The sequence below is a fragment of the Colletotrichum acutatum genome (assembly GCF_030867785.1).
Source record: "Colletotrichum acutatum strain CBS 112980 chromosome Unknown BDZ83scaffold_100, whole genome shotgun sequence".
NCBI lineage: Eukaryota > Fungi > Ascomycota > Sordariomycetes > Glomerellales > Glomerellaceae > Colletotrichum > Colletotrichum acutatum.
The window spans coordinates 19,095-44,878 of record NW_026849094.1 but is presented as its reverse complement, the minus strand read 5'-3'; the positions used below and the strand labels follow the sequence as shown (position 1 = coordinate 44,878).

At 53.6% G+C, this 25,784-nt stretch overlaps 6 protein-coding genes across 6 annotated transcripts; 3 read left to right on the top strand and 3 right to left on the bottom strand.

The window, feature by feature from the left end:
* Nucleotides 1-7,576: 7,576 nt before the first annotated feature.
* BDZ83DRAFT_654969 (uncharacterized protein) lies at nt 7,577-11,014 on the top strand (the record flags this gene model as incomplete). The annotated part of the gene is made up of 2 exons (XM_060510768.1): nt 7,577-8,043; nt 8,176-11,014. The coding sequence occupies 2 exons, from the start codon at nt 7,577-7,579 to the stop codon at nt 11,012-11,014; spliced, it is 3,306 nt and encodes a 1,101-aa protein (XP_060361265.1).
* A 1,380-nt stretch (nt 11,015-12,394) lies between these two features.
* Nucleotides 12,395-14,067, bottom strand: BDZ83DRAFT_585841 (phosphoglucomutase/phosphomannomutase domain-containing protein; the record flags this gene model as incomplete). The annotated part of the gene is made up of 2 exons (XM_060505878.1): nt 12,395-13,255; nt 13,306-14,067. 2 exons carry the CDS (start codon nt 14,065-14,067, stop codon nt 12,395-12,397), a joined length of 1,623 nt encoding a protein of 540 aa, XP_060361264.1.
* Nucleotides 14,068-14,945: 878 nt separating this feature from the next.
* BDZ83DRAFT_632692 (crossover junction endonuclease MUS81) lies at nt 14,946-17,160 on the top strand. The gene has a single exon (XM_060508989.1). The coding sequence runs from the start codon at nt 15,176-15,178 to the stop codon at nt 16,940-16,942; it is 1,767 nt and encodes a 588-aa protein (XP_060361263.1). The 5' UTR covers nt 14,946-15,175; the 3' UTR covers nt 16,943-17,160.
* BDZ83DRAFT_632690 (riboflavin synthase) lies at nt 17,043-18,436 on the bottom strand. The gene is made up of 3 exons (XM_060508988.1): nt 18,247-18,436; nt 17,351-18,161; nt 17,043-17,264 (listed from the first exon to the last, which is right to left on the bottom strand). Exons 1-2 carry the CDS (start codon nt 18,275-18,277, stop codon nt 17,494-17,496), a joined length of 699 nt encoding a protein of 232 aa, XP_060361262.1. The 5' UTR covers nt 18,278-18,436; the 3' UTR covers nt 17,043-17,264; nt 17,351-17,493.
* A 1,416-nt stretch (nt 18,437-19,852) lies between these two features.
* BDZ83DRAFT_654965 (Alpha/Beta hydrolase protein) lies at nt 19,853-21,652 on the top strand (the record flags this gene model as incomplete). The annotated part of the gene is made up of 1 exon (XM_060510767.1): nt 19,853-21,652. The coding sequence occupies one exon, from the start codon at nt 19,853-19,855 to the stop codon at nt 21,650-21,652; it is 1,800 nt and encodes a 599-aa protein (XP_060361261.1).
* Nucleotides 21,653-23,134: 1,482 nt separating this feature from the next.
* BDZ83DRAFT_585832 (major facilitator superfamily domain-containing protein) lies at nt 23,135-25,249 on the bottom strand (the record flags this gene model as incomplete). The annotated part of the gene is made up of 2 exons (XM_060505875.1): nt 23,135-24,685; nt 24,743-25,249. 2 exons carry the CDS (start codon nt 25,247-25,249, stop codon nt 23,135-23,137), a joined length of 2,058 nt encoding a protein of 685 aa, XP_060361260.1.
* Nucleotides 25,250-25,784: the final 535 nt, after the last annotated feature.

Here is a 25,784-nt window from a genome sequence, read left to right as displayed (position 1 = left end):
TTGCTGTGTAGTATTGCTGGCGAGCAAGCCACGATCACGACGGTGGAGTGACACTGGCTCTGGCGTAAACGTTGTTGGCGTGCCCCCCTTTTGCCTGGCTTCGACTTGACCACTGACAGTCCGAGAAGCAGCCGGTCTCTTTGCCCTACAGTATTGCTGATCCGGTATGAACGGGAAAGTTGTCGCCGGTCCGGAGCGGTAGCGGGAACGGTTGCGGCTCTCCGCTTTTGGGACGAGTGGAACTCCGCAGCGGGCAACGGGCTTCCGCGTTGCTGGGTTTTCCAATGGGCAGGACAGTGGTGATCACCCGTCTGGTCTTTTCGGTTCGGGCGGTGCTCCGCTGTTGGTTGCTGGACATGATGAGGGAAATCCGGAGCCTCTTTTCTCGATATGTTCTGGGCCGCCGCCGACCGCCCTCCTTATATGGGGAGGAGGCGGGATACGGCTTTCTTCCCCTCGCGACGAGCTCACTCTCCCACACGAGAGCCACAAGCCGGAGAGAATTCTGCTCGATGGCCTCGATGGATCGAGAAGACACGATTATTGCCCGCCCGACTCAGCTAAGCATTTGTCTCTCAACGCTAGTATCCGGTGGGCTGGCCTTGCTCGTTAAGTCATCGAACGTCGCCCGTGAGTAAGCGTGCGTAAGAGATGGACGGGAGGATGGGCCTATCCCCCGACTTGACAAGGAGAAAAGAAGGAGAAGAATGTCAGTGGAAGAGACCGATACAGTAGTTGTGTGCGCGACGTCTTGCCCTGATGCCTCGACCCAGGTAGTTCCCACCCCAGCAGAAGGGGAGGGGTGGGAGCTATTTGGGTACCTCGTCAGGTGGTGTGTCAGCTAGTTACCGGGAACCAGAAAACGAGATCTGGGGCGATGGGGACATGCAGATGAATTTGAGTTATCCTACATGTTCCTTCGTGGTGGCCGGTATTGAGCTCAAAGAGTTCTGCTAATGGCCTCAACGGTCTGGACGCAAGTCAGTGTTCCCGTACCGTGTGAGAACTGTTTTCCAAATGGGGCAAACATCTTACATGACAACTCCCGGTGAGACGAGGACACCTCCAAGTGTAGCGTACTTTCGCTGTTCGGTTTTGCCTCTTCAACTGCGCAAAGGCGCGCAGCTTATCTGCATAGGCAAATGCTTCAAAGCAAATACAGCCATCACCGCCTTGGTCCGGCGCCAGTACCAATACGGCGACCCTGGTCGGGGGACGACGAACGAGAACGCAGACCGCACATCCACCCTCGTCTGCAGACACGAGGTCTGGCGTCTCCCTCACCCCCTCCCCGGTATTTCCCACCAAGCCATTGCGTCACATAATCACCTTTGTCGCCTTTGTGGTACTCCGTGATGTATGTGGCAAGCACCTCAGGGCCTTCTTGGGGGTTAATACTCAGCCTTACGAAGCACGTTGATGTAACTTGTTGCAACGCTCAGAGGCTCTTCCTGGTCGCTCCGTCTTTTCCCAGAATATTGCGGAACAGAAAAGTGACATGACTTGAGATACAAGAGTCAAGAAGAGCCTACAGAGTATTGTGATTTAGTCTGGACTCCTCAGCAACAGTGTGGCCGCATGATCTGCAATCGTGGTGACCATGATCAAGTAGCAACCATACGTCCCTCACGACCTGCAAGCTGACGGTTTCTGTCAGAGCTGTCGATGAGCATACAGCAACGGATGAACGCCATTATCAACAGCTGAGACTAAATCGTCTCATGGCAATGCCGGACACGGGGAAATGTGACGTGGTTGAGGCTATTTCGGCCAAAAGAGTCTCGTCTTTGGCCGCTAGCCACCGCCCAGGGTCTCCAACGACGCGGGCAGCCAACCTCGTATTCGACCTCAGAGCCCTAATAGCCCCGAACACCAAGCCCTGACGACAGGCAACAGAATAAAAATCCGGAAACCTCATGTTCTGTTTCTTACTGTTGTGCGTTCAATTGCCGACTAATGCGTCTCCCGCTACTTGACTTCCTCTTTCATCGACAGCTATCACCGCGGCCACATTTCGGCAATTAGCGTCAGCAGCATGGACAAGTGAGACTGGTCGGTTCGTAAAGTAGCGGCATTAAACCACGCCATCAAAGACTGTTTGTTGCTCTTCACCAGAAGAGATTGTAGAGAGAATGAGACCCCGTGATCAAGTTGCTGCTGGCTCTCCCTGGTTAGAGTTGTTCGATGTTGAGTTCCCGGAGTGCGGTAGTGGCACTATCTTTAGAACAGAACAACGCTTGTCAGGTGGGGCCATGGACTCGACCCCAAGTCTGCAGCAAAGCTATGCCTTTCTCGCTCTGCCCAAGTCGAACGGCGATGATCTCGTCTCGGTAATGTGAAGTGGCTTCGAACTTCTCTGCATTCTCCTTGACGCAGTCGATGCAGCCGCTCTCTTTAGTCTCATGAGACGCCCGCCTCCTTGACTATTTCCCCGCCACAAGCTTGGCTGTTGCTTCTCGTCGTCTCGAGGCTACTGTACTGTCCAGGCGATATCCTTTTTGCGAAACGACATCGCACCCATCTCTTTTGCCTTCCTCGGTGGCGCGCTGAACCCCGCAATGTGCAATCGACTTGGCGTAGACTGCTGTCCAAACTTTGGAGACAATTCAAAGTCCCTGAAATCATCAGATGAGAAGTGTTCCGGAGCCGAAGTTCTGAGTTCTACCACTAGGCAGAATTATCGAAGGGATTGCCAGCCTAAAGGCACCCCTTAGGAGCCTAAGAAACCTAATCGATCAAGATGTCTGCAATTTGGCCTTGATTGGCGAGGCTGTCAAAATAGGAGGTCATCAACAAAACTTTTCCGGAATCCGAAATGCTTCTCTACTTGTCTTTTTTGTGCAAGCTATAGGCTTTTCGCCGACCTACTTGCTCTCAAGTTGCAGTGTGGCAATCGCAAAGTCTGAGAGGAGCGTCCTTGTCTTGCGGCCACCCCCGAGTACTGTACGCTCAGCCCAGTCAAGCAACGTCGTTTCTCGAGATACGTGTGCTTCGATCACAGATGCTCACGTGAGTTGAACGCAATGTACCGAGTGGCAAGACATCGCAATTGTCTCGTGTACCTAGTCCTATTAGACGCTGTCGCGCGGGCTTCCTTCGTGATCCTATGTGAACTAAATGTTGAAGATGCCATATTCTTTTCTCCGTTGGGAAGGTGATCTACAAATCGGAGCTGACAGCAATGGGTACAGTGGCAGCTTAAGATTTTCAGCCTCAAACACTTCTCTCTTCGGCTGAGGCTTCGGCGGAGGCTCTGGTCGAGGGTTGCTGGTCAAATGCGACGGATGATGACTTATAAGTCGATTGTTTCGCTGATTTAGACTCAATAACTTGACCTGGAGCCTTGGCAGATACCTGGTGGGACATCCGAAGTGCCATTTGAGGTCAAGGCCGGCTTGAGGGCCCAGTGAGGCGGTGCCGCCCACATCAATATTGGTTGATGATTAAGGAAATGAGCATCTTGACATGCCGTGGAGCCTGGAGCCTACTGGCTAGGATAGCGGTTTCCAGGATGTACGGATTATACACTCCCGAAATAGCCGCGAACATGGGCATGGCCGGGTGTAATGTCTCCCTTTACACATGGAGGCCAAGTCTTCATAGTGCGAGGTCAACCCTCCTACCCGTCAACCCGAAATGGTAGGTTGCAGCAGACGTTATTGGTATCGCCGTGCTGATCATTGCCTTGAATGTCCGGACGGGAAAGTAGACTGGCAATCACCGACTAAGCAGCCACATCCTTCGCAACCCATCTGGAGATCGTGACAACCCCTGCTTTTAACTTGAGCCAATAGAGGCTGGAGCACGTCATGGAAATATCCGGGGGAAAGACCCCGCTGTCAATTGCTCGTTTCTCGCGTCAGAGGTTATTGCTGTAGAGACCGATTGCGAGGGAGCGATTGTCTTTGTATCGTTGTAGTCCCGGTCACTTTTCTGTTAATATTTTGAAACAAAACGCAGTTGGATAGACAACTAGCTGCGACGTGGAAATACGTCTATATGGGCAGCAGCCAACTCCGATTCACGTCGTGGCGTAGTGTTTCGTCCGCCGATGACCATACATAGTTTAGGGAACCCAGAGACCAAAGACCGAGCTTCCACTGCATGTAGAGGCCATGGTCTCAAGGTGACCGAGATCTGGAAAGGGTGTGGTGAGAGCGATCGCGCCCATGATCTAAAAGTTGAAAGAAGTTAAGAACAAAGGCAAGATATCTTGTGATGGCTCGATTCTCATTCGACACGCTTTGAACCGGGGTTCGACACACCAAGATGCGTGTCCCTGGCGCTAGTCCATTTTGGAGAAGTATCGTTTCTGGGCCGGCGACCAATGGGGAGATTGCAACAGTAGTCGCTTCAGGGGAAAATTACAGAGTAATACTCTGCAGGCGCCAAAGCATATTACAGCACCTTCACGGACCACAACCCTATAGGATCCCATCGTGTGATCTGGTACAGATCTTGGGGATTGATGTGGTGACCAGGTGACCAATCGCCAGAGTGCATGGCGCCAAAGTTAGATGGGAATTGCTTATTTGCCATCGATGTCGAACGGGAAGCGGCATCGGTGGTCGCTCAGCTGCACGATCTGCGAGACGATGCTAGCTCCATCACGCGTGGTAAGGCAACTATCGCACGAGCCTAGTTGTAGGCGTCTCGCTCTCGTGCTGAGTTTCGTGCATGCAGCATGGCTGTGTGGTTCCATGGGTTTGAAGTTGAACTTGTCGAACTCCGGCGTGATGTTCTGGTCAGAAGCGGGTGGAAGCTTCACTGCTCGTCTGGGTCTCGGTGGCGGCTGGACAGAGTATACAGCTGTTGCAACCCTATTGTCTGGCATGAGTCCAAAGACAAACTCTGAATAGTGATCGTGTGGTGTAAATAGCACGAGCAGACTGAAGCATGTGTTCGAACGAATATTGTGGGCACGTCTGTGCAGTAGATGCCATAAGTTGCCATTCTAGGCTAGATGACAGGGACCCGAGCAGCGGCTTTCTGACGTTGACTTTTTGACGGGTATCCAAACTCGAATCGGCAGTCCAAACTGGTGGTAGTAGAGCATGAAGTGGGTGGTAGAGGCATGATCTTGTCTGTGTGTTTGCCCCCAGTTGGTAGTAGAAGTGACCAGGAATGGGTTGAACCTTCGAGGTAGGGTAACCCTGAGTGGGATCCCGGGAAACCGGACGAGGCCGTTTGCAACTTTGCGAGGGCGAAGAGAGTCAGTTGAGTCTGAGCGGCGAGGCGAAGATGAGGCTGGAGGTTTGGCAAGACGAAGACGGGGAAAGTCCTGGGCAGGAGCAAGCCTGACGGTTTCAATGTTTCGACGACACGCACGAAACATTGGCAGGAGAAAAAGAAAGAAAGAAAGAAAGAAAGAAAAAGCCAAGACCAAGTAAGGTGGTCTTCGTTTTGATGCCTCGTGTGTGCGGCAAGTAGGCTGAGTTCTGGGTTTGGCATCTCTCTGGCCAACGTTTTAGCTGGGAAGGCTAATTGGGTGGGAGTTCATCGGCATCGCTGTCGTTAATTGGCTTTCTTGTCATTGTGTCGGGTAGCGGACCGAAACACAAGACGAGTCGGCATTGTTGTCAAAGATGGCAATGGCAGTGACACGACGCGGGTCGAGCGTGGGTTGGCAGCTGAGTGACTCGAATCGAGTTCGGGTGGCCGCGAAGTGAGGTGGAGAGAGTTGGTCGATGATCGGGAAGTGCGAAAAATTGTTTGAATGGGGCATGTGTGGGCAGGTTGCATGATATTGGTAAGATGAGGTCAGCTTGGAGATATGTTTGTGAGAATTGATCATCACAATGCATGCAGCATGGAAGTATGAAAGGACGCAAGGCACGAAGGAAGGCTCCCAGAGGCTCTGCTCTTTCAAGTTTTTTTTTGGTACCGTAGGGTATGCACGCAGCACAGACAGTGAAAATCATCGTATGTACTCGTATGCTATAGGTGGGCAGGGACAGGTGCGTCCGGCCTGCGGATGTGAGAGGCCGAGTGCTATCCGCAAGGTACCGCAAGGCAGGGCAAACCGTGGATGTGCAGGCGGAAGCAAGGAAGGAGGTTATCATGGGAAAGAAGCGATTAGCAGCCGTGCCATGGCTGAACCTTGAATGACAGTGAGTGACAGTGTGTCAGTTGGCAAGGGAAGGACATGAGGTGGACAGAGCTTCAGACTCAGGTCCCGGACCAGACTGATGGAACTGTGACTGTGCGCGCGTGGGTACCTTTTGGATAGGTGAGTTTGCGCGTATGCGTGTCGTGTGTCGTGTGCGTGGGTGCTGGTTGCCAGCCTAAGGGCGTGAAGGCGGCGAGGCGCTGACAGACAGAGAAAGTGTCCTGGAGTCTGGACAGGGACGAAGGGGGAAAGAGTGGAATACCTGCCACACCTACCTAAGTAAGGTACTCCGTATGGCGCACCTTCCCAAAGATGGATAACAGAAAGAATACGTACCGATTCACCTGATTGGGCGGGGCTAGCGCAGGAGGCTAAAATTGCTCCTGTTCGAATTCGTCGAAAAAAACGGTTGTCTCACCCCTGCCGCCGGCCAGGGGCGCTAGAGCAAGGTACCAACGCTGCTCCTTGCTGCTCCTGGATCCGCCCAGGATGTTTCCTCTGTGTCTGAATGTCACGAACAAGGCCTCCCATTCGACCATTGGTCAATTCACCTTCCACGAGCCATGGTACCGCCATGCCACGGTACGCATCTAATACCTCCTACCTGCCTTGGGGAAGGATGGATGGATACTCTTCTACAAGTCCACATGGGCGCTTGTCCAAGTTCGATCTTCTCTTCATTTACTGATTTGCTTGGATGCTTTGTTCTAGACTGCCATTGGGAAACGACCATTAAGTCTATCAAGATGAAGGCGTATCGAGAGTGCAATAGCCAGTCGCATTGCACAACGCCGACCTACCTCAGCTTTTTGTGACTCTCGCATCTTATCGGCACGACGGCACCTCATGCAAGTCTTATTTGCGGTACCCAAGGTACCTACCTTACCTTTAAGACCTTTCAATCTTTCCTCGCCAGTCCTTGTCCAATGTCGAGTACGGAGTACCTACTCCGTGCCTATCTATCCACAAAACCACATACAGCACGATCCTCCTCCCAGATCGATTCATTCTGCCCAGCAAAACTTCACAAGAAGAAGACGTGCAAGTTTCGGCCCCAGCACCCATCGTGTCATGGATGTCACGTACGGTTCCAATATCAGTGGCCCCGGGGTTGCTGGGGCGAACCATCTCCAAGCGCCCAAACGGGAAATGGCGCCAAAGCAGAAGCGCTACGCTGCAACTACTGCCCCACACCATCTCCAGGGTCCCTGTGCGCGAGCATGGCCCCTTTTTGGCCAGTCGCCGTCTGCGATCCCACCCTGCGGCCTCTTCCACCATTTGCCCTCCCAAAAATCCCCCAATACTGTTCCATTTCCTCTTTTTGCCCTTCCTTTTTCCAAATGGACAACGAGCCTGGTCTCGAATATCTCTTGCTGGCTCCCAACTTGGCTCCAGAGATAAGCCAGAGTAAGACACTTATGAACAGAGACAGCCACCGCCGCTCAGATCTCGACCCTAATCATAATCATGGCGGCCCGCGACCCTCGCCCACCTCATCTCAACCTTCACCTCGAACGCCCTCCGAGAGCCACGGGAGACCCTTCAAATCCTGAGACTCTTAACGCTTCATCTGATGACCTCCGTGGACGCCCACCCTACCGCGACCCCAACCGCCCTGCAACCTCACCTTCGCCCTCGCCTGGTCGAACCAGATCGCAGACTCTGCCCGTCCAAGTCATAACGCCTACCTTCAATCCCGCCAAGGCAATCAAGCGGAAGCCTCTCTCCTCGACAGCTTCTCAACTGGCCGCCAGCTACGGTACCGGCTCTGGTTCCAGTACCCCGTCTATACTGTCACCTTCGGCCTTTGCCGCCCCCGAAACACGTTTCTCGAGATCCTACTCTGTCGACAGCCCTACCCTCTATGAGTTTTCCGACAATAACGTTCGCCCTCTCTTCGCGCCACCAGCTGCTCACCAGAAGCTAGACATACAGTGAGTCCGAACGCCTTTGCTTTTCATCCAAATTTTGCTCGGCCTCTGCTGGGTCGTCCCTCCCTCGCCTGCCAGGAAACAACTCTGTGGGTACCAACAGCAGCTAACCAGACTTTGACCTCTTGCAAGCAGACCCCCACCCACCGACCCGGCAGACGACGCGGCTTACTTTGCTTCACGAAACAACCCAAGCACCAACCTTGCATCCCCTCAAACAAAACCTTCAGACGGCCTGTCAGAACCTGCCTTTTTGACCTCCGACGTCACCCCAACCTTTTCTCCGAGGCTACCGAAAGCGACACCTCCTCAGCCGATCATCGAGGAGGAGGAGGACACGGACGAAGATTCCGAGTCAATTTACAGTCACAACACTAATGATAACTCTATCATGTCCATACCCGCTACCAAACCTACTCCTCTCCATCTGAATCTATCAACGGATCGAGACAACTCTTCGCAAACAGTCACCACAGTTTTAGAACTCAGACAGTCACTCACGCCTACTACATCAACTCCAACTCCCTCGATCAACAAGCCTCTTCCCAAATCTCCAGGCTCTTCCAAGCTAGCCAACTTCTTCGGCTGGGGTTCTTCGCCGTCTCCTTCGACGACAGAGTTCTCCTCTCTCTCATCACCTCTTAATTCACCTCGACGAGCTACTCTGACAGATGACACCCCTCTCACAACCGGAGTTCCGTCATTGTTGCCAGAACCTCGAAAAGGGAATGCGACACCAACAAACGCGCTTGGATATTGCGAATCAAACCTATACACACCACCGCCTTCCTCCTTAGCCCCATCCCTACAAATCGAAGAGATGGAGGACGAACTGAAGGCCATCAGTGCCGAACTGGCATCATCCATTCGGCGCGAGATGGATCTCGAAGACCTTGTCGATAGACTCCAGTCCGAGATCAACAACCCACAAGCCCCCGGCAGGAGGACTAGCGACTACTTTTCCGACTCTGGGTACAGCTCTGCCAAGTTTAGCGAATACGACCAGAGCAAGGAAGAGGTTGAAAAGATTCAACGTCGTGCAGAACAAGAAAGGGCTTCAATGCGATTGGAGCTGACCAACAAACTGCAAGATGAACGGTCACGAAGAAACGAGCTGGACCAGCAGATCAAAGAGCTGGCAGAGAAAGCCTCGCAGGTGGACGTTGCTCAGATTAACAATGAGGATACCAACAACCGTCTTCGGGACTTGGAGCACACATGTGAGGATCTACGCCGCAGACTTGGAGATGAAGTGCAGGTGAAGTCCAACTTCGAAGACCTGCTCTCTGTTCTCAAGGTTGAGCTTCAGAGCACTACGAATGAGCGAGACAACCTCCGCGACGAGATCGTCCCCCAATTGAAATCAAAGCTTGATGGGCTCGAAGCCGAGGCATCCGAGTATGCCAACCTCACCTATGAATCATCCAAAATGCAACAAGAGTTGGAAGTCTTGAGACAGGAGAACAAGGCCCTCAAGTCTTCCGGACCACCACCATCACAGCCGGAGACTCGCGCCCGCAGTGCAACCAGCAGCTCGACTCGCCTAGCTCGATCTAGCTCGGTAACGGCTATGCCATTCATCCTTCAAAAGGCGCCGTCAGGCTTGGGATTGACCAGGTCAAACACTGTTAAGTCAGGCGTGACTGAATCTCGAGAGCAGCTGTCGGAGCGCTTGAAGGACGTCGAGGCGCAGAGAGACGCTCTCCACAACGCGTTGAAGAGTCTTCTTGAACGTCAAGAATTCCAAAATCGAGAAAATGAAAAGAAGATCAAGACCTTGGAGGTTGAACGCGAGAGATTGATGGTGACGTCTCCACGACAAGCTGGCTTCGCCAAGGACATTTCCAACTTGAGGGTTGAGGTCAATGTATTGCGTCGCCGCGCTGACGAGGCGGCCGAACAGAAGTGGCAGGTTGAGAAGGGCCTCGCTGGCCTTAAGATGGACCTCGATCGTGCTGAGGGTGAAGTCGCTGCACTCCGTGGACTGTTGAAGGAGAAAGACATCCTCATTCCCCCGTCGATGGCCCGCGGCAGCACCTATGAGTCTGCATCTGTTCCTGTGACTTCGGAATCCTTGGAGGCTGCCTTCCAAGACCTCCAGCTTGCCTACAAAGACTCCCTACTCAGGATCAAGGATCTGGAGAGCAGCGGCTCTATGGTTGTCGGGGACGAAGCTACGAGACTGGCTCTCGAGAGGCTGGAGCAGTCTCTGACTTCTGCCGTCTTCGAGCGCGACGCGGCGAAGGAGGAAGCCTCGGCTTACAAAGACCAACTGGAGAGCTTGGCGGGCAGCGAGGTGGCACATCTCGAGAGCGAGCGCGCTCTTTCTGATGAGCTCCGTACGTCTGCTCAGCGCGTTGAGGAACTCGCCTCCCAAGTTCAGAACCAGTTGTCTGTGAACTCTGAGCTCCGTCAACGCCTCGCGGAAGCCGTCGCTCGTGGCGATGCCGACCGCAAGGCCAACGCCGACCGCATCACACGTCTGCAAAGCCGCCTCAAGAACCTGGAGGAGCAACTGCAGGCTGCTCAGATCTCATCCGAGGAGCGCGTGGCTCGGCACGAAGAGCAACTGAAGGAGCTGAAGGACGCACAAAGTGTTCAACTGCGCCGCATGAGCCCTTCTCCCGGTGCCAACGGCATGCGCTCTCCTCGCAAGGCGAGTCTCAGCCCGATGCCATCGCCAATGTTCCCTCGGTCGCCCCGTCTCATGCCGAAGCAGTCCGTCGAAGATGAGACGCAGATAGAGAGGCTGCGGGTCAAGGTCGTTGAGCTGGAGACAGCGCTTACGGTTGCCGACTCAGAGATGCAAGATGTCATTGCCCGCATGAGTACTGCTCAGATCGAGGTTTTGACGCTGCAGGAGGAGCGTGAAGCCGCGCGACGTGAGACTAGACGTATCCAGCAAGAGTTGGAGAAGGAAAGGATGAAGGCGTTCGAGGACCGATTCAAGACGCTCGGCAGCTCAGTTCAATGATATAATCGGGCGACTCAGCTCGGATAGGGGTTGGTGCCACGGCATAACATGGCGTCCTATACCCGTCATCAGTATGCGGCGCGCCTCGTTTCAGGATGAGCACCTGGGCCAGGACACTCCCTCGACACCTCTCCAGTTTTCACACCGCACGCACTCGAAAATGGTACATAGGCCACCAACACAGTGGCCGCATTGCCTCCTGCGATAAAGGAGCAAACTATGCATTGGGATAGCGAAGTGCGCATCGATCATTTGTATCGACGTTTTTGTTGAATTTTTTTGTTTTGGGCGGGTATCGGAGCAATACCATCTATGGGATGAGGCAGTGTGCCATAATTCCCCACAGAATGGACTCCCTCTTTTTTGGAGGTGCTACACAGAGCACCGTTGACGGCCGAAAGCTACAGCACATGATATATGTCTTGCGTGTCTGCAGACATTTCCATATACCTCTATTATATATACTTAGTGGGCGGTTCAAGCACGAAAGTGTTTGTGTAATGTGTTTATCTAGTTTATATTTTCTCCTTTGCCCTGTTTGCTCTTGGGATGTCCTCTTGCAAGGTTTCTTTGGGTCACTTGGCATGAGGCTAGAATTGTACAAACCAGAAACGGAATAATCGAAGGGGGGTAGCTGAAAGAGGAGGAATCAGTGGAGGAAGAAGAAGAAACCAAAAGCAAAGAAGGTTCGATGCTGGCAAGCGTCAAGGGTCGTGAGGATGCCTGTGTATGATAGAGAAGAATTGACGACTTGAATCGTACAGACTTGATCCGGCTTTATGAGACTTGTATGCAACGCACTCTGTTGAAACCATCGTGAATGACATGAGTTGGCCCTTCGTTAGTGGCTGTTCTTAATGTGGTAAATAGCGAGAGCGAAGTTGGTTCCTTTGGTGGTGCATTGAGGTAATCCCGACGAGCTGGAGAGGATTGCCACACCAAACGGGCGGGCCGCGAGAATCAACGTCAGATCGTCAAATCGGGCACCCCGGGACAGGGAGACCCCGGGGGTTATTGCATGAGACCAGCCAACCACTCAACTTGTATTTCCTTTGCTTCCTATTTTCCTTTTTTTTTTCTTTCTGTGTGTAAATAAAAGCTGGTGAGTGACTTAATCCAGTTACAATCCAGTCACGTTTTTAAAGATCTAATGGGTGATGTGCTGCGCTTCTTTTTGAGTAGGGAAAGAATAGGGATATCAAATGTCTCGTTTTCTGTTCGTTTCATCTTTTTGGGCAGCTTCAACCTCGTAACCAGTCTGCTCTAGCTTTTACGAAATCCGCTGTAATTTTGGTCCGAGCAATGGGGCAAATAATCCAATCATCAGCTGTCCTATCGTGAACAGCGCATCATTGCTCCTTTGACAGATAGGTGACTAGCCTACAGTCCACCATACTGCTTCACGATGCCCGCAACCTTGTTGGCGAGCTCATCAGCCTCAGAGCGGGTGGCTGCTTCAGCGTATACACGGCAGGCGTTCTCGGTACCACTGGCGCGAGCGAAGGAACGAGCGCTGGTGTACTTTCTAACACACTGATCAATCTCATCCTGAGCTCCCGCAGGATGGCTGAGGCGACGCTCGGCGTCCGTGGTCTGGAAAGCATCTTTGTTGCCAACCTCGACACGGACCAGGCGGTTGGGAAGATCTGAGTAGGTCGAGGCCCAGTCCTTGAGAGTCCAGCCCTTGTGAGCGAGAATCACCTCCACCATCAACATATCTGAGAGCGCATCACCAACGGTCTGGTTGATGAGGTTGCCGACGGCGGCGAGAGTCTCGAGGGCATCCTTCTGTGCGGGGGACTGGGGCTTTGTCTCGCTGAAGGCACGCATAGCATCTTGGCTGAAGATGACAGTGCCGTGGCCGTTGGCCTCGAAGTAGGGACCAATGTCGAATTTGAGAGCAGCATGGTGCAAGTGCTTGACGCCGGTGGGCGTGCAAACGACGGGCAATCCGAGATGCTTCTCAATGTAGTTGGTGCTAGCACCGTTGGCATAAGCGGTCTGGACGACGCCGATGCGCAAGTCCTTCTCAAGGCCAGCAGATCGAACGAGATCGCCAATGAAGGAGGCAGCTAAGGTGGATATCCGGTCGCCGTCGAGCATGAAGAAACCGGTATCTGGGTCGGTGTAGTAGTAGATCAGGCGGTCGGCGTCACCATCGAAGGAGCAGTAGCGAGCGCCCGGTATGGGCTTGGGAGAAGCAGGGGCACGCTGCTTGGTCTTGACGAAGTCTGCACCACACTGCACAAGTTAGTTAAGGGGTATAGTGGTAGAGGGGCGATACGACTTACGTCGAGATTAAGGACCTCAGGGCGAAGAACATCGTCGTTGACAACCTTGACGTCGAAGCCAGTGACATCCTTGGGGACGTGCTTCAGGAACTCGGTCAACTTGGGGCCACCAACGCCGTTGGAGCAGTCGATGGTCAACTGTCCGTCAACCTTGCGACCCTTCAAAGCCTTGACAAAGGCGTCGGCAAACTTCTCGTAGTATCCAGTCTCGCTAACCTTTCCATACGACTGCGGCGTACCCTCGGTGTTGACGCATCGGGTGAGGTAGTGGAGCTGGGGAGTGGTGAGGATCTTGTAGTCGGTGTACTCAACGCCGGTGGCCTCGAAGGAATCGGCCAGGGCAGCGACAAGCTTGTGGCCCGAAGGGCGGGTGTCTCGACCGTAAACGACGCGGGCAGGGTCGGACAGGTTGATGCGGAGCTGGGAGGCCAAGGCCTTGTAGTTGTCGACAAGCTCCTGGTCTGAGGAGCTGTTGACAAGTTTAGTAGCGTATGACTCCCACTCCTGCTCAAGCATGTCTCCCATGGGGTCAACAATCTTGACGCCATTATCGGCAGCGGGATTGTGGCTAGCCGTGATCATGACACCAATGGCCTGGCCATTGAGCTTGCGACTACGCAAGCCGGAGAGCAGACCGACACGAAAAGTGACACCGTCAAGGAGATCAGCCTTCATTCGGAACCCCGCAGTGCCATACTTGAAGGTGTGGTTCGGCACGATGGGGTGCTTTTGCGAAGCGGCGATGATCTTCTCGTCCGACATGACGGGCTGTGGACTCAAGCAAATGGCTATGGGTGATCGAGGCAATGTCAAAAAGGGATTTGACGTGTTGGAAGAGCGATGGCCGGGGTGGAAAAAGGAGAGAATTAAAGAGGCAACGTAGTCGGTAATGGAGCTGGGGATGTTTACGAGGAAACAGTGGAGAGAAATGGAGGGCGGCAGTTTGCCAGTTGCCTACCTTACCAGAAAGTGCTTGCTGACCTGGAAACTGGATGCGGTGGCCGCCATTCCAGTGTGCTGTTTCCTCCACCCAACTGTTACCTACGTCCCTGCCAGGCTCACCTCAGCTCCCCGCCATTTACCTCATGCGAGAACAGCGGCGACCTCAACAGGCAGGCCCCGCCGTAGCCCATTGCCCGTGATGCAATCATGCAAGTCAGACTGGGCGCTGGATGGATGCAGCCTACCACAACAGGAAGGAGTGGGGTCGCAGCCCGGATTGCCCCTCCTCAACGTCCATGAGGGGCACTACATAGTACTTACTTTTGTGACGGACCACCTTAACTGCCGCTCAAGACATCCTGGCGACTTCTATTCATCAACATGGATATTGTCAAGTCGACTCTTTAAAAGGATCTAAAGCTTTGCATACTATTCCCGACGAAACAAGGTTCAGTCCAAAGTTTTTGAAATATTCAATTGAAGCTGTGGTAGTGCTGAAGCAATCGGTGGGTTATTGTGTCACTCACTTGGTCATTCAGGAGGTGATTGGCACCCTCAGCGCTCAGAACACACTATGGTCCTGGCACAGGATTCGGATGTACTTTGTATCAGTACCTAGTGCCTCTTGTCACGTGGATTCGTGATGACCACTCTACGCCAAGTGCCGCTGCTTGGCGTGTCTGCGCGTCGCGACTCCAAGTTTCCTTCCTCCCCCACCCTCTCCTTCGCCTCTTTCCAGCCGGCGAGGCACGCTCGGCATCCAAGTCGACAACTGCATTTTGGGGCGTCGTTTTTCTTCTTTTGGAAATCGAATTTCTTAGCCTGGCTGCATATTTGCCGGCAGAGATGCTCTCTTTGGCGTTCAGCTCTGGGCAATGATCTTTGAAGTACGGATACCCCAAGGAAACTCTAACATCACAGCAGCACTATGGCTGGCGAACACGAGCAATACGCCAATCCTCTGCTCCTTGACTGGGTCAAGGAGTGGCTGGATACTGCTAGAGAACGAAACATGAAGAGCACCTCCACCTATCGAAATGCCTATGAGTCTCTCAAGGCATGCCCCATCACCTTCAAGCATCCACGCCAGCTCACTCAGCTCAAGGGCTTCGGAGACAAGCTCTCTTCACGTCTGACTGATAAGCTAAAGGAGCATTGCGAGTCAAACGGCCTGCCAATGCCTAAGAATCCACGGCTATTCAAGGAAGACCGCACATCCGTCGGCGGCGCTGCTGAAGATCAAGACGCCCCTCCACCCAAGAAAGCACGCAAAATAAAGCCTTACGTTCCAACATATCGCTCTGGCGCCTACGCTCTCTTACTATCACTCTCCACACTGGATAATGGTGTACAATTTGGAATAACCAAAGCCAGCCTCATAGAGTTGGCCCAGGAACACTGCGACGCATCCTTCTCTGCACCCAGTGACCCTGGCAAGTACTACACGGCATGGAACTCGATGAAGACGCTTATCGAAAAGGATCTTGTTTGCGAGAAAGGCCGCCCACAGAGACGGTACTCTCTTACCGATGAGGGATGGGAAGTTGCTGAACGCATCAAAAAGACCGCAGAAGCAAGCGGCGCAGCCGACTATGCTATCGCAGGCCCCAGTACGCGTGCCGGACCTGCCAGTGGGGTTGATCTGACCCCCATACCGTTGGACAGAGAAGCTTCGCCATCTGTCGAGCCAGCCGAACGGCCGAGAACGATATCAGAATACGAAGGCGTTGTCGCGAATGGACCAATGGTCTCGGACGAGGCATCGTTACCAAACTTCGTCCCGATTCGGCTGGCACCCGGTTCTTTTACTGTTCATCTCGCCCTTGACATCCGCGAAGTTCGAGCAGTCAAAGATCGCGACTACATGCAAGACGAGCTCACCAAAAAGGGCGTAAAACCCATAATGCGAGCTCTGGACGTCGGTGATGCACAATGGATCGCCAAATGCCACGATCCCAACGCCCTATCCCGCTACGGCGCAGAGGGAGATGAGGTTGTACTGGATTGGATTATTGAGCGCAAGCGACTAGACGACCTTGTTAGCAGTATCAAGGATGGCCGTTTTCACGAGCAGAAATTTCGACTTCGCAAATCTGGAGTCAAACACGTTGTCTACATAGTCGAGGAAATTGCCTTGGATTCGGCGTATTTCTCCAAGATTGAGGAAATGGTTCAATCCGCCACCGCGTCTACGCAAGTAGTTAATGGCTACTTTTTGAAGAAGACCCAGAAGATGGACGATACGATCCGGTACCTTGCGCGGATGACGTTCATGCTCAAGAAGATGTACGAATGCAAGTCGCTTTTGGTCATCCCGACACCGGTCTTGACAGCACAGAACTACTTGCCGTTGCTAGAACACCTTCGGGTGAAAGAGCCTACGACGAATTACTACATCACATACGCGGCATTTGCGTCATTGGCGTCCAAGTCGGACATGATGACCTTACGAGATGTTTACCTCAAAATGCTCATGACGACTAGGGGCATTACGGGAGAGAAGGCTTTGGAGATTCAGAAGCGGTGGAAGACACCGCATGATTTTATCAAGGCGTTTCAGGAGTGCGGCTCAGGCGAGCAAGGGCTAAAGAGGAAACGGGAGATGGTTATCAGCGGTCTGCCCAATTTGGTAGGGCGCAAGAAAATTGCCAAGGCCGTTAGTCAACGGCTAGCCGAGGTCTGGGGCGATGCTTGATGATGCTTAGAATACCCCTATTGTGATAATACAGGAAACAATCTATAGACTCACTCACCTATCTGGGTTCACACTCACCACCCACCCTTTATAATAACACGAAAGAGATTTCTTTTTCACCAAGGCCTATGACGTGGCGGGGAATGTCCTCGTTTGAATTGCCCCGCACCCATAGGTCTCGAGTTCGAGTCTCGTGAAAATCCTAGCATCGCTACACCCGAGGCTGGTCAGAGTCCCCTGGGAATTCGTAGGCCCCCCGTGAGGGAGGCTGAGCTTTTGTGATCTTATATCAGTTCATTTTTATTTTTCTTCGTCATTGATCCTGAATATAGTCACTCGATTGGTTCCGATTGACGGATTGTTTGTCCCTTGCATCGTCGCTGGTTAGGACGCGGGGGTATCACGCACCGGTTCCCCAGCCATATATGTCGCATGGCGGCTTGTATGAATGAACGCATTTTAAACCCACTTATTGAATGAAGTAGCTGTATGAAAGAAGCTCGTTTAATAACTAGGAATGACGTTTTCTTTTCGGCACATATACTCTCTGCTCAAGACCTGCCACCAAGTCCCTGAGCTACGATACGCTCAACCATTCTTTCCAACGGAGCGCTGCCGGCACCACCGAGGTAACCCGCAAGACTCTTCTCGGCATACTTTGCCATCATGTCCACCTCAATGTTGACAGTGTCACCGGGCTTCTTGCTCGCGACAACGACCTTTTCCTGCGTGTAGCTGATCAGCATGACCTCCCACCAGCCCTCCTCATCATTGACCTGCGTCACGGTCAAGCTCGTGCCGTCGAGCGCGACGTAGCCCTTGTAGATGATGTAGCGCAGGACAGCCTTGTCGCGCGGCGCGAAGCGGAAGGTGAGGGCGTTGCCGTCCGGGGTGACGGCCAGGATGGTGGCCGTGGTGTCGACGTGGCCCTGGACGAAGTGCCCGCCCATGCGGGTGTCGGCGCGGACGGCGCGCTCGAGGTTGGCGCGCGAATCCTTGACCAGGGAGCCGAGGTTGGTGATGCGCAGGGTCTCGGGGGCGACACCGACCTTGAAGGAGGGGGGGCCGGAGGGTTCGAAGGATGTGACGGTGAGGCAGACGCCGTTGATGGCGATTGAGTCGCCGAGGTGGCAGTCTGAGAGGAGGGTGGAGGACTCTGGCAGAGTGATTGTGAGGGAGGTGCCTCCTGTCTCGTCGTTGGGGTTGAGCTCGGAGACGACTGAGGGTGGGATGTTAGTTGAGGGCATTGCAAGTTTGATGTGTGGTGAGGGGTGAGTCAAGGGTGAGATATGGGGGGTCCGGACCTCCGATTTCTTCGACGATGCCGGTGAACATGGTTGCGTTTTTGGATTTGTTCAGTCCAGTGACGATAGTCTGATACCTGATGAGTCTTGAGTTATCAAGTTACGTGAATGAGAAGTAGTGGTGATGAATTGGATGAGTGAGTTGAGCTAAGATGAGAAGTCATTGAAAGCTCTCGGAAGCTATGGACGTCTAATCAGAGTGACCCCTCCAAGCACCATACCCTCCCCCACTTTCTATAACGGGCGATGCCGCTATCCACTCAGAGACACTGGCTTGATTACATATGCCAGCGCCCAATGCAATCCTCGTGATTTCCGGTGTTCCAACTCATCTATCGCGCGTTCCTTCGTCCGATCAGCGGAACATCCAAGTCTCTTTACTATCGGGTCATTCCGTTAGCTCAAATCAATTAAGTTCTTCTACGGCGGTCGCCGCTAAGTGATTCGTGTGCTTAGGAGGCACGTAGCACGTGTTACTAAGCATGCATGGCGACCGTTAGTCGTGCTCAAAGAAAACATAGCCAAGTGGGACTCTTTACAATTCGATACGACCCACGCAGTTCTTTCGATGTGGGGACGAGGTAAACATATAAGCATCATCACATCAATGGGGGACATGAAACTTTGCGGGCGTTTTTTGTTGGCTCTTGCGGCTGATGTCGGAAGTCGGAAGTTCCGAGGGGGATCCCAGTCCTTCAGCTTTCGGGACGCGTGAGCTTATCGCGCGTTCAGTCGAAGTGTTCGCCTGTTGTTCTCCTTGGCAAGAGCTTACGAGCTGGCAGTTGAAAGAACTCAATGTGGTTACACAACTTGACCATAGGTCCTCGACGTTCTACTAGTAACCAACGTCTTGTCGTTGTTGAATATGCTTAGCAAGTCCCTTTACATGGGTTGTACTGATATACCAATGGCTTCATCGTTTACAAGGCTCAGCCACGGCGACTTATACTTATACACTTGTCATCGCAAAAACAACATGAGATTCATGAAACTCGTGGCTAGCTTTCACGAGGCTGGAATTCGTACGCACTACACAGCCGTCTTTATTCACCTCCTCAGTGTAAAGGAAACCAAGCAAGTCGGGTCATATACTTCGTTGCCCGTGCTCAATTGTCAGCCACCAACATGATTTGAGACGACCAGCACCTTCAACTTGCCTAGCGCCTGGCTCTCTCTTAGCCGAGTCGACCGACTTGGAGATGGATGAGCCTTGTCTGATCTTGGACCCTGAGTGGTACGGACAACAAATCCGTGGCATCCACGGCGTTTTACTCGACAGTCCGTGTCCCAGGTGACAAATAAGCTTTCTTACCTAGCATGTTTGGGGGACCACCCAGCATTGCCCATGCTTATAGGCTCTGAGACGATGCCATTTCGTGATCAGTGAGGAAACTAGACACTCCTTCAAACAGCTGGATGGAACGTTAAAGGCACGTGGGTATGGCTCTTTACCGATAGCGAGGGAACAACTCGTATGTATACGCAGGCTTCGTTCGTTTGGTTGATCTGGGTCGATCTGGATCGATACTATCCGCTCGTTCACACTGTTTGTTCCAACAGTAGCCACCAACGTAGATCTGTCCGCTAGACGCGGCAGCGAAACATCATGACTATGCGGGCTACTCTCGTTTGCGCTGCCGCTTTCTTTTCATCTCTGATCTCTGGGCAGTTCGTTGCGCAGCCTACGGATCTCAAGACGGTCAAGGGGGCCGGAGGCGTTAATGTCCGATTTAAAGAGGTGCCGAACGGCATCTGCGAGACGAACCCCAACGTGAAGAGCTTCGCCGGCTACGTGGACGTCAGTCCGACCCAGCACATGTACTTTTACATGTTTGAAGCACGACAGAATGCCGCCACGGCCCCCTTGACCGTCAGACTCGACGGCGGGCCAGGAGCGTCCTCCATGAACGGTCTCTTCACCGAGATCGGCCCCTGCTCTATCGACGCCAAGGGCAAAGTGGTGGACAACCCAAACTCGTGGTCGACGGTGAGCAACCTGCTCTTCGTCGACCAGCCCGCGACCGTCGGCTTCTCCTTCACCAACCTGGTCAACGGCACCGTCAACCCAAAGACGGCCGAGATCGTGCCCCAGCAGTGCACATCTGCGGACCCCATGTGCGGGACCTACTCCTCCATGGACGTCTCTCTGACGCCCAACTCAACGGCCGACGCCGCGAAAGTCTTTTACCAGGTGATGCAGGGGATCATGGGCGCCTTCCCGCAATACACGGCCAACGGCGTACACATCAACGGTCAGTCGTACGGCGGTCACTACGTGCCCGTCTTCGCCGACTTCATCACCCAGCAGAACAAGGCAAAAGCCCCAGGTACCGTCCAGGTGCCCTTAAAGTCCATATCCATCGAGGACGGCTTCATGGACACCCGCGTGCAGTTCGGTGCCTACTTCAACTACTCCGTCTCCCCGGGTAACCCCTACGACGTGAAGCCCTTCAACGACACCCAGCAGAAGCAGCTCTTCACCAACATGTTTGGCCAGGGCGGCTGCCAGGACCGTCAAAACGCCTGCAATGCCCAGCCGACCGACAGGCTCTGCGCCGAAGCCGACGCCTTTTGCGTCAAGAACGTGGAAGACTTTTGGGACATCAACGCCGGCCGCGCCGAGAACGACATCCGCCTGCTCCTCCCCGAGCCATACCCCTCGGCCACATTCGTGAGCTACCTCAACAGGGCCGACGTTCAAGCCGCCATCGGGGCGTCCAACAACTTTAGCCAGGCGTCGGTGCAGACGGCCATCGCCTTCGGGTCCACGGGCGACGACAGCCGTACGGGGGCGCTGGTCACGCAGTCTCTCAAGAATCTCGTCCAGCAGGGCATCACCGTCTCCCTCTTCACCGGCGACGCCGACTACGACAGCAACATGATTGGTGCGCAGATCGTCGCGGCGCAGCTGGGCACTGCGAACTGGGCGAGCGCCGGGTTCGTAAACATGTCTGCCAACACGGATGGGCAGATACCGGGGGAGGTGAAGCAGGCCGATAATTTCTCCTTTACGCGCTTGTTCTTTGCTGGTCACCTGTCCGCCTTCAACCAGCCCGAGGCGGCGCTGAGGATTCAAGAGAGGACGATTAAGGGGGTGGATATCGCGTCTGGGACGACGCCGATGGTGTTTGGGAAGAACTTGATCACGCAGGGCCCGTCGGAGAGTACCTTTAAAGAAGGGTCCGCGACGGTGCAGACAAAGGTTGTGCCCAAGGGCGCCGTGTATGATCCGCATACGCATCTGCCCGTGTTGCCTGCACAGGTGGCGGCGGTGGATGGTGGTGCTGAGTTTAGTGTCAAGGCCGACCAAGATCCGGATATGGAGCCTCATCCGCTGGCTGGTATGACGGCGAAAAATATCAGAAAGATGTTGAGAGAAAACGGGCCGCCACAATTAAGGATTTAGTTAGATTATCTATATCGGGATTAAGAATGTTCATACATCATGAGATCATCTTACTGGCCAATACGTTTGAACTGCTTGTATGTTTGAAGTTGAACAAGTGAGCCTGTCAATGTTTCCCCCTATTTGAGCCTCTGGAAAACAAGAAGCTTCTCTCAGGGCGATTGTCCCATTCTCAGAGCTCAGTAGCAGAAGAGATTGAACCGGAGGTCGAAGCAGCTGATACAGAGATGTTCCGTTGTATCTGGCGAGGCAGCCCTGAGGTATGAGTACTGCCTTTCTGGCTATTCACTGTCCGGAACTACAAGGAATCTTTGTATTCTTTCAGTGTTATACTGTGCTGTCCCTATCGAGCACTCACTTTGTACCCCAGCGATCAGTGATGGAGACAGACGGTAGATGGACGGCAGACATAAATCCTCCCTCAATGCTCTGGTACCGATCAGTCCCAACGGCGCCAGCACGCGTACATTGACATACATATCGGGTGCAAATCTCAAGTGAGATGTCGTTGCAAGTGCCTCCACGGTTTCCTTCAAAAGCACCCCTCATCGACAAACGTCATTGAGCATGATACTTAGAACTACTTCGTCGTCAACGCATCTCCACCACTACCTGTGACGTATTCGGAGTGGATCGTGAAGTCGAAAGGGAGATCCGTCCATCCCACCGTCCTGCTAATTCCAAGACCCCTTTCATTCTGGCTTATCCCAAAGTCCTAGGCTTTAACCTTGGTCCTACACGTTCTGTTCCTTTACACAAGGTTCTCTTTGAACTAGATAGGGCTGTCAAACTACGAAAGACATCCAGGTTCCCGAAACCAAGAGGCCCGCCAAGGATGAACGCACTGATAGCTCCCGTCATGTGAACTTCTACAGCAGACAACTTACATACTCATCATTCAGGTGCCATCCTCAAATCCATTCAGCTACCCGGAGCGCCGACAGCCTTCACGTGGCCCATACCTTGAGCATCATACGCCAGCACGGCACCCATTTGCCGTCTGCCGTCTGCCGTCTTCCGGGGTCGCCGAGGCCGTTCTGTAACCTTCATAGCTGACTTGGTGTTATAGAGGTACCCACACCAGCACGCATTCAAGCTTTTGGCGCAATTTGCTTAGATTGTGAGCCTCAGCTACGAGTTTCCTGCCCCCCTGCTGCAAGGGTTTCCAAGGGATGAGAAGCCGACCTCCATCTACCTAAATGACGGTTACTCCTTGCTCCATATGTACGCATCTAGCAAGGCTATATTAGCAGCTATCGAACACGACAGGTATCAATACAAAAAGTCATCAGGAAGAAGGACAACAAGTATGGTAGTCATAATACGTTAAGAATAATATTCGGGCGTCTTATACGCCATGCTGAGCATGCTTCTACCCAAAGCCCCAGTTCCAATGCAAGTAGTCCGCCCATGTAAACTCCATAGCCCATTTTTAGTACTCCTCATTAAAGTGTATAATGCAAACAGCCACTTTATGCACAATTAACCTCTCTTCTCGTCGAGATCAGTGCGATCTTGCCTCGCTCCCAGCATCGGGCTGGGCTGAATCTCGTCACCCGTCTCCTTTTCCCGTGCCGACGAGGACTCGGACACATCGGCGTCGTGCATCACACCACCCTGAGACTTGCCCTTGTGCTGCTCCTTGAAATAGCCGTGCATAGCCTCGGAGAAGAGCTCGGGGTCCTCCCAGACCTCCGGCTCCTTCTCGCCCTGCATCGCCTGTCTCTCTTCCCACTCCTTGCGCATGTCCTCGATCTGAGCCTTGTGGTCCTTCTCGGCGTCGTAGTACTTGCCGACGCCACGGAGGCGCTCCCAGACACTGAGATGGGTAGGGTGAACGGCGACACCGTGGTACTCGGCCTCCTTTCCGCTGCGGATGTACGTCCAGCGACGCTCCAGCTCCTTGAGATCGAGACCGGTGGTGTCGGGCAGGAAGAAGTAGGTGAGGACCATGCCGGCGAGACCGAACCAAGGAACAACGTAGAACTTGGTCTGGGTGTCGATGTAGTTGTACAAGACGGAGGCGAGGAGGGCACCGGCCTTGCCGATGCAGGCGGAAAAGCCGTGGGCGGTGGCGCGGATAGGGGTAGGGAAAACCTCACCGGCGACGAGGAAGGTGACCGAGTTGGGTCCAAACTGGTTGAAGAAGGAGCTGAGGAAGTACATGGCCTGGAAAGCGTGAACGCCAGCCGGGCTGGTGTAGTATTCGAAGTTGAAGGCCGGGATGACGAACATGATGAAGCACATGAAGAAGCCAACCTGCTGCATCATCTTACGGCCGTAAAGCTTGTTGTCGATGAAGAGGGAGGCGAGGTAGTAACCGGCAAGGGAGACGACGACGTTGATCAAACTCCACGTCCATTTTGTCAGGAGCGAATCGGGGTTGCTGGAAATAACCGAGATGAACTGGCCCTGGAAAAGCTTGTTGCCGTAGAAGAAAACGTCATTGCAGAACCAAGTGCCAGCAGTAGCCAAAAGACGACCACCGAAATGCTGGAAGCAGTACTTTAGAGCGTTCACGTCGTAACCGGTGACACCTTGCTTCTTCTTAGCCAGCGCAAGCTGTTGGTTTGCGCGCGGCATCTTCCAGGTACGGTAGTAGACGAGCCACAGAGTACCAATGGCGGGGAGAGCGAAAGAGAGGCGGAAGGTGTACTGAGCGGCGGACTGGGTGTACGGGCCGTTGCCGTATCCGCGGTTGAAGATGACGAGAAGGACGATGAGAACGACCTGGTTGATGAGCTGACCCCATCCCTGCATCAGGAAAGCCATAGTGACTTTGCGGCCGCGGTGAAGACGATCTTCGCGCGTAGATAGACGGCCGGCGGTGACGGAGTTCTCCATGGACGAAGTAGCAGTGATGGGGTATTCACCGCCAACACCGAAACCGTAGAAGAAGAGGGACCAGGCGTAGAAAATGACCCAGCCCTGGAGAGAGCTGGCCCAGCAGCCGGTCAAAAGTAGCAAACCGACAAACATGATGGCCGCATCCTGAATCAGACCCCAACGACGGCCAATCCAATCACCTATGACCTGGAATTTTGTCAGAATTGATTCTTCTTTTTCAAAGGCGAGATTTTTTAAACTTACACCAACAGCGGCCTGACCAATCATGATGCCGACAATCTCGAGATATGTAACAGAGGCGACCCAGTTCTGGGTGCAAACGGCGTGTCCCTTACCCCAGCACTCGGGCCAGACGGCAGCGAAAAGAGGCTCCAAGTTACCGATGGAAAACAGGACGTAACCCTCGAGACCGAGGCCGGCTCCGGGAAGAACAGCGTTGCGGAAGTACCAGGTGAGAGGAGAAAGGGGATCCTTCTTCATCATCTCACCGGTGGCCCTGAGCTCCTTGGCGGCCTCATCGCGATCGACCTTGTTGACGAAGTTGACGCGCTTCCACCAGGGCAAATCGGCCCAGTAGACACCGTCGGTGGTGTATGAGTCGTCGGGGCGCGTGACGTGACCAAAGATCTCGCGCTCATGCGCGGTGGTGTGTTCCCGGGGGTAGTCCTCATGCTCCTGGCCCGTCTCGGGACCGTGAGGCACGGGAATCACGCCAATGGGGGCGGAATGGCGCTGGTGATGAGTCGCCATTGTGAATAAAGACTGTGAGGTGTCCGAGACACTTCCTGGGGTCGTGAGAAGGAAGTGTTTAGTGACGAGGTGGACTAGCTCACGCGCCGATGTGAAGAGGGCGGGTGGCTGTGGTATTTAGATGTGTCTCGTAGGGGGGTTGCGGGGAGACCAAAGCAAAACCTTGATAGGATGGGACGGTAACCCACGGACAAGGTTCACTGGTGCAAGAGGTTCCTTGCTTTACCTTGAGGAAAGCAGGCAGAGGATGGAGGGGGAGAGGAGGTTTGAAGATGGCCACAGCGGGAAGAGAGAAAGGGAGTACAATGATGATGGGCCCCAGAGGGACGGGAGCAGATATAAGCAAAGTTGATCCCGGGATGGTGGAGGGCTTGGTCGGGGCAGATGTCTTGCCTCAGTGACAAGATGTCCTGGATGTGGAATCGGCCGAACCCCGAGGAGCCGCTCGAGTCTTTGGACTCTGGACCAGTCTCCGTCGAGAATTGGATCCCGTGGCTGCCTCACCGGCGGGTCAACGGTTCTCTGATGTGCCGAA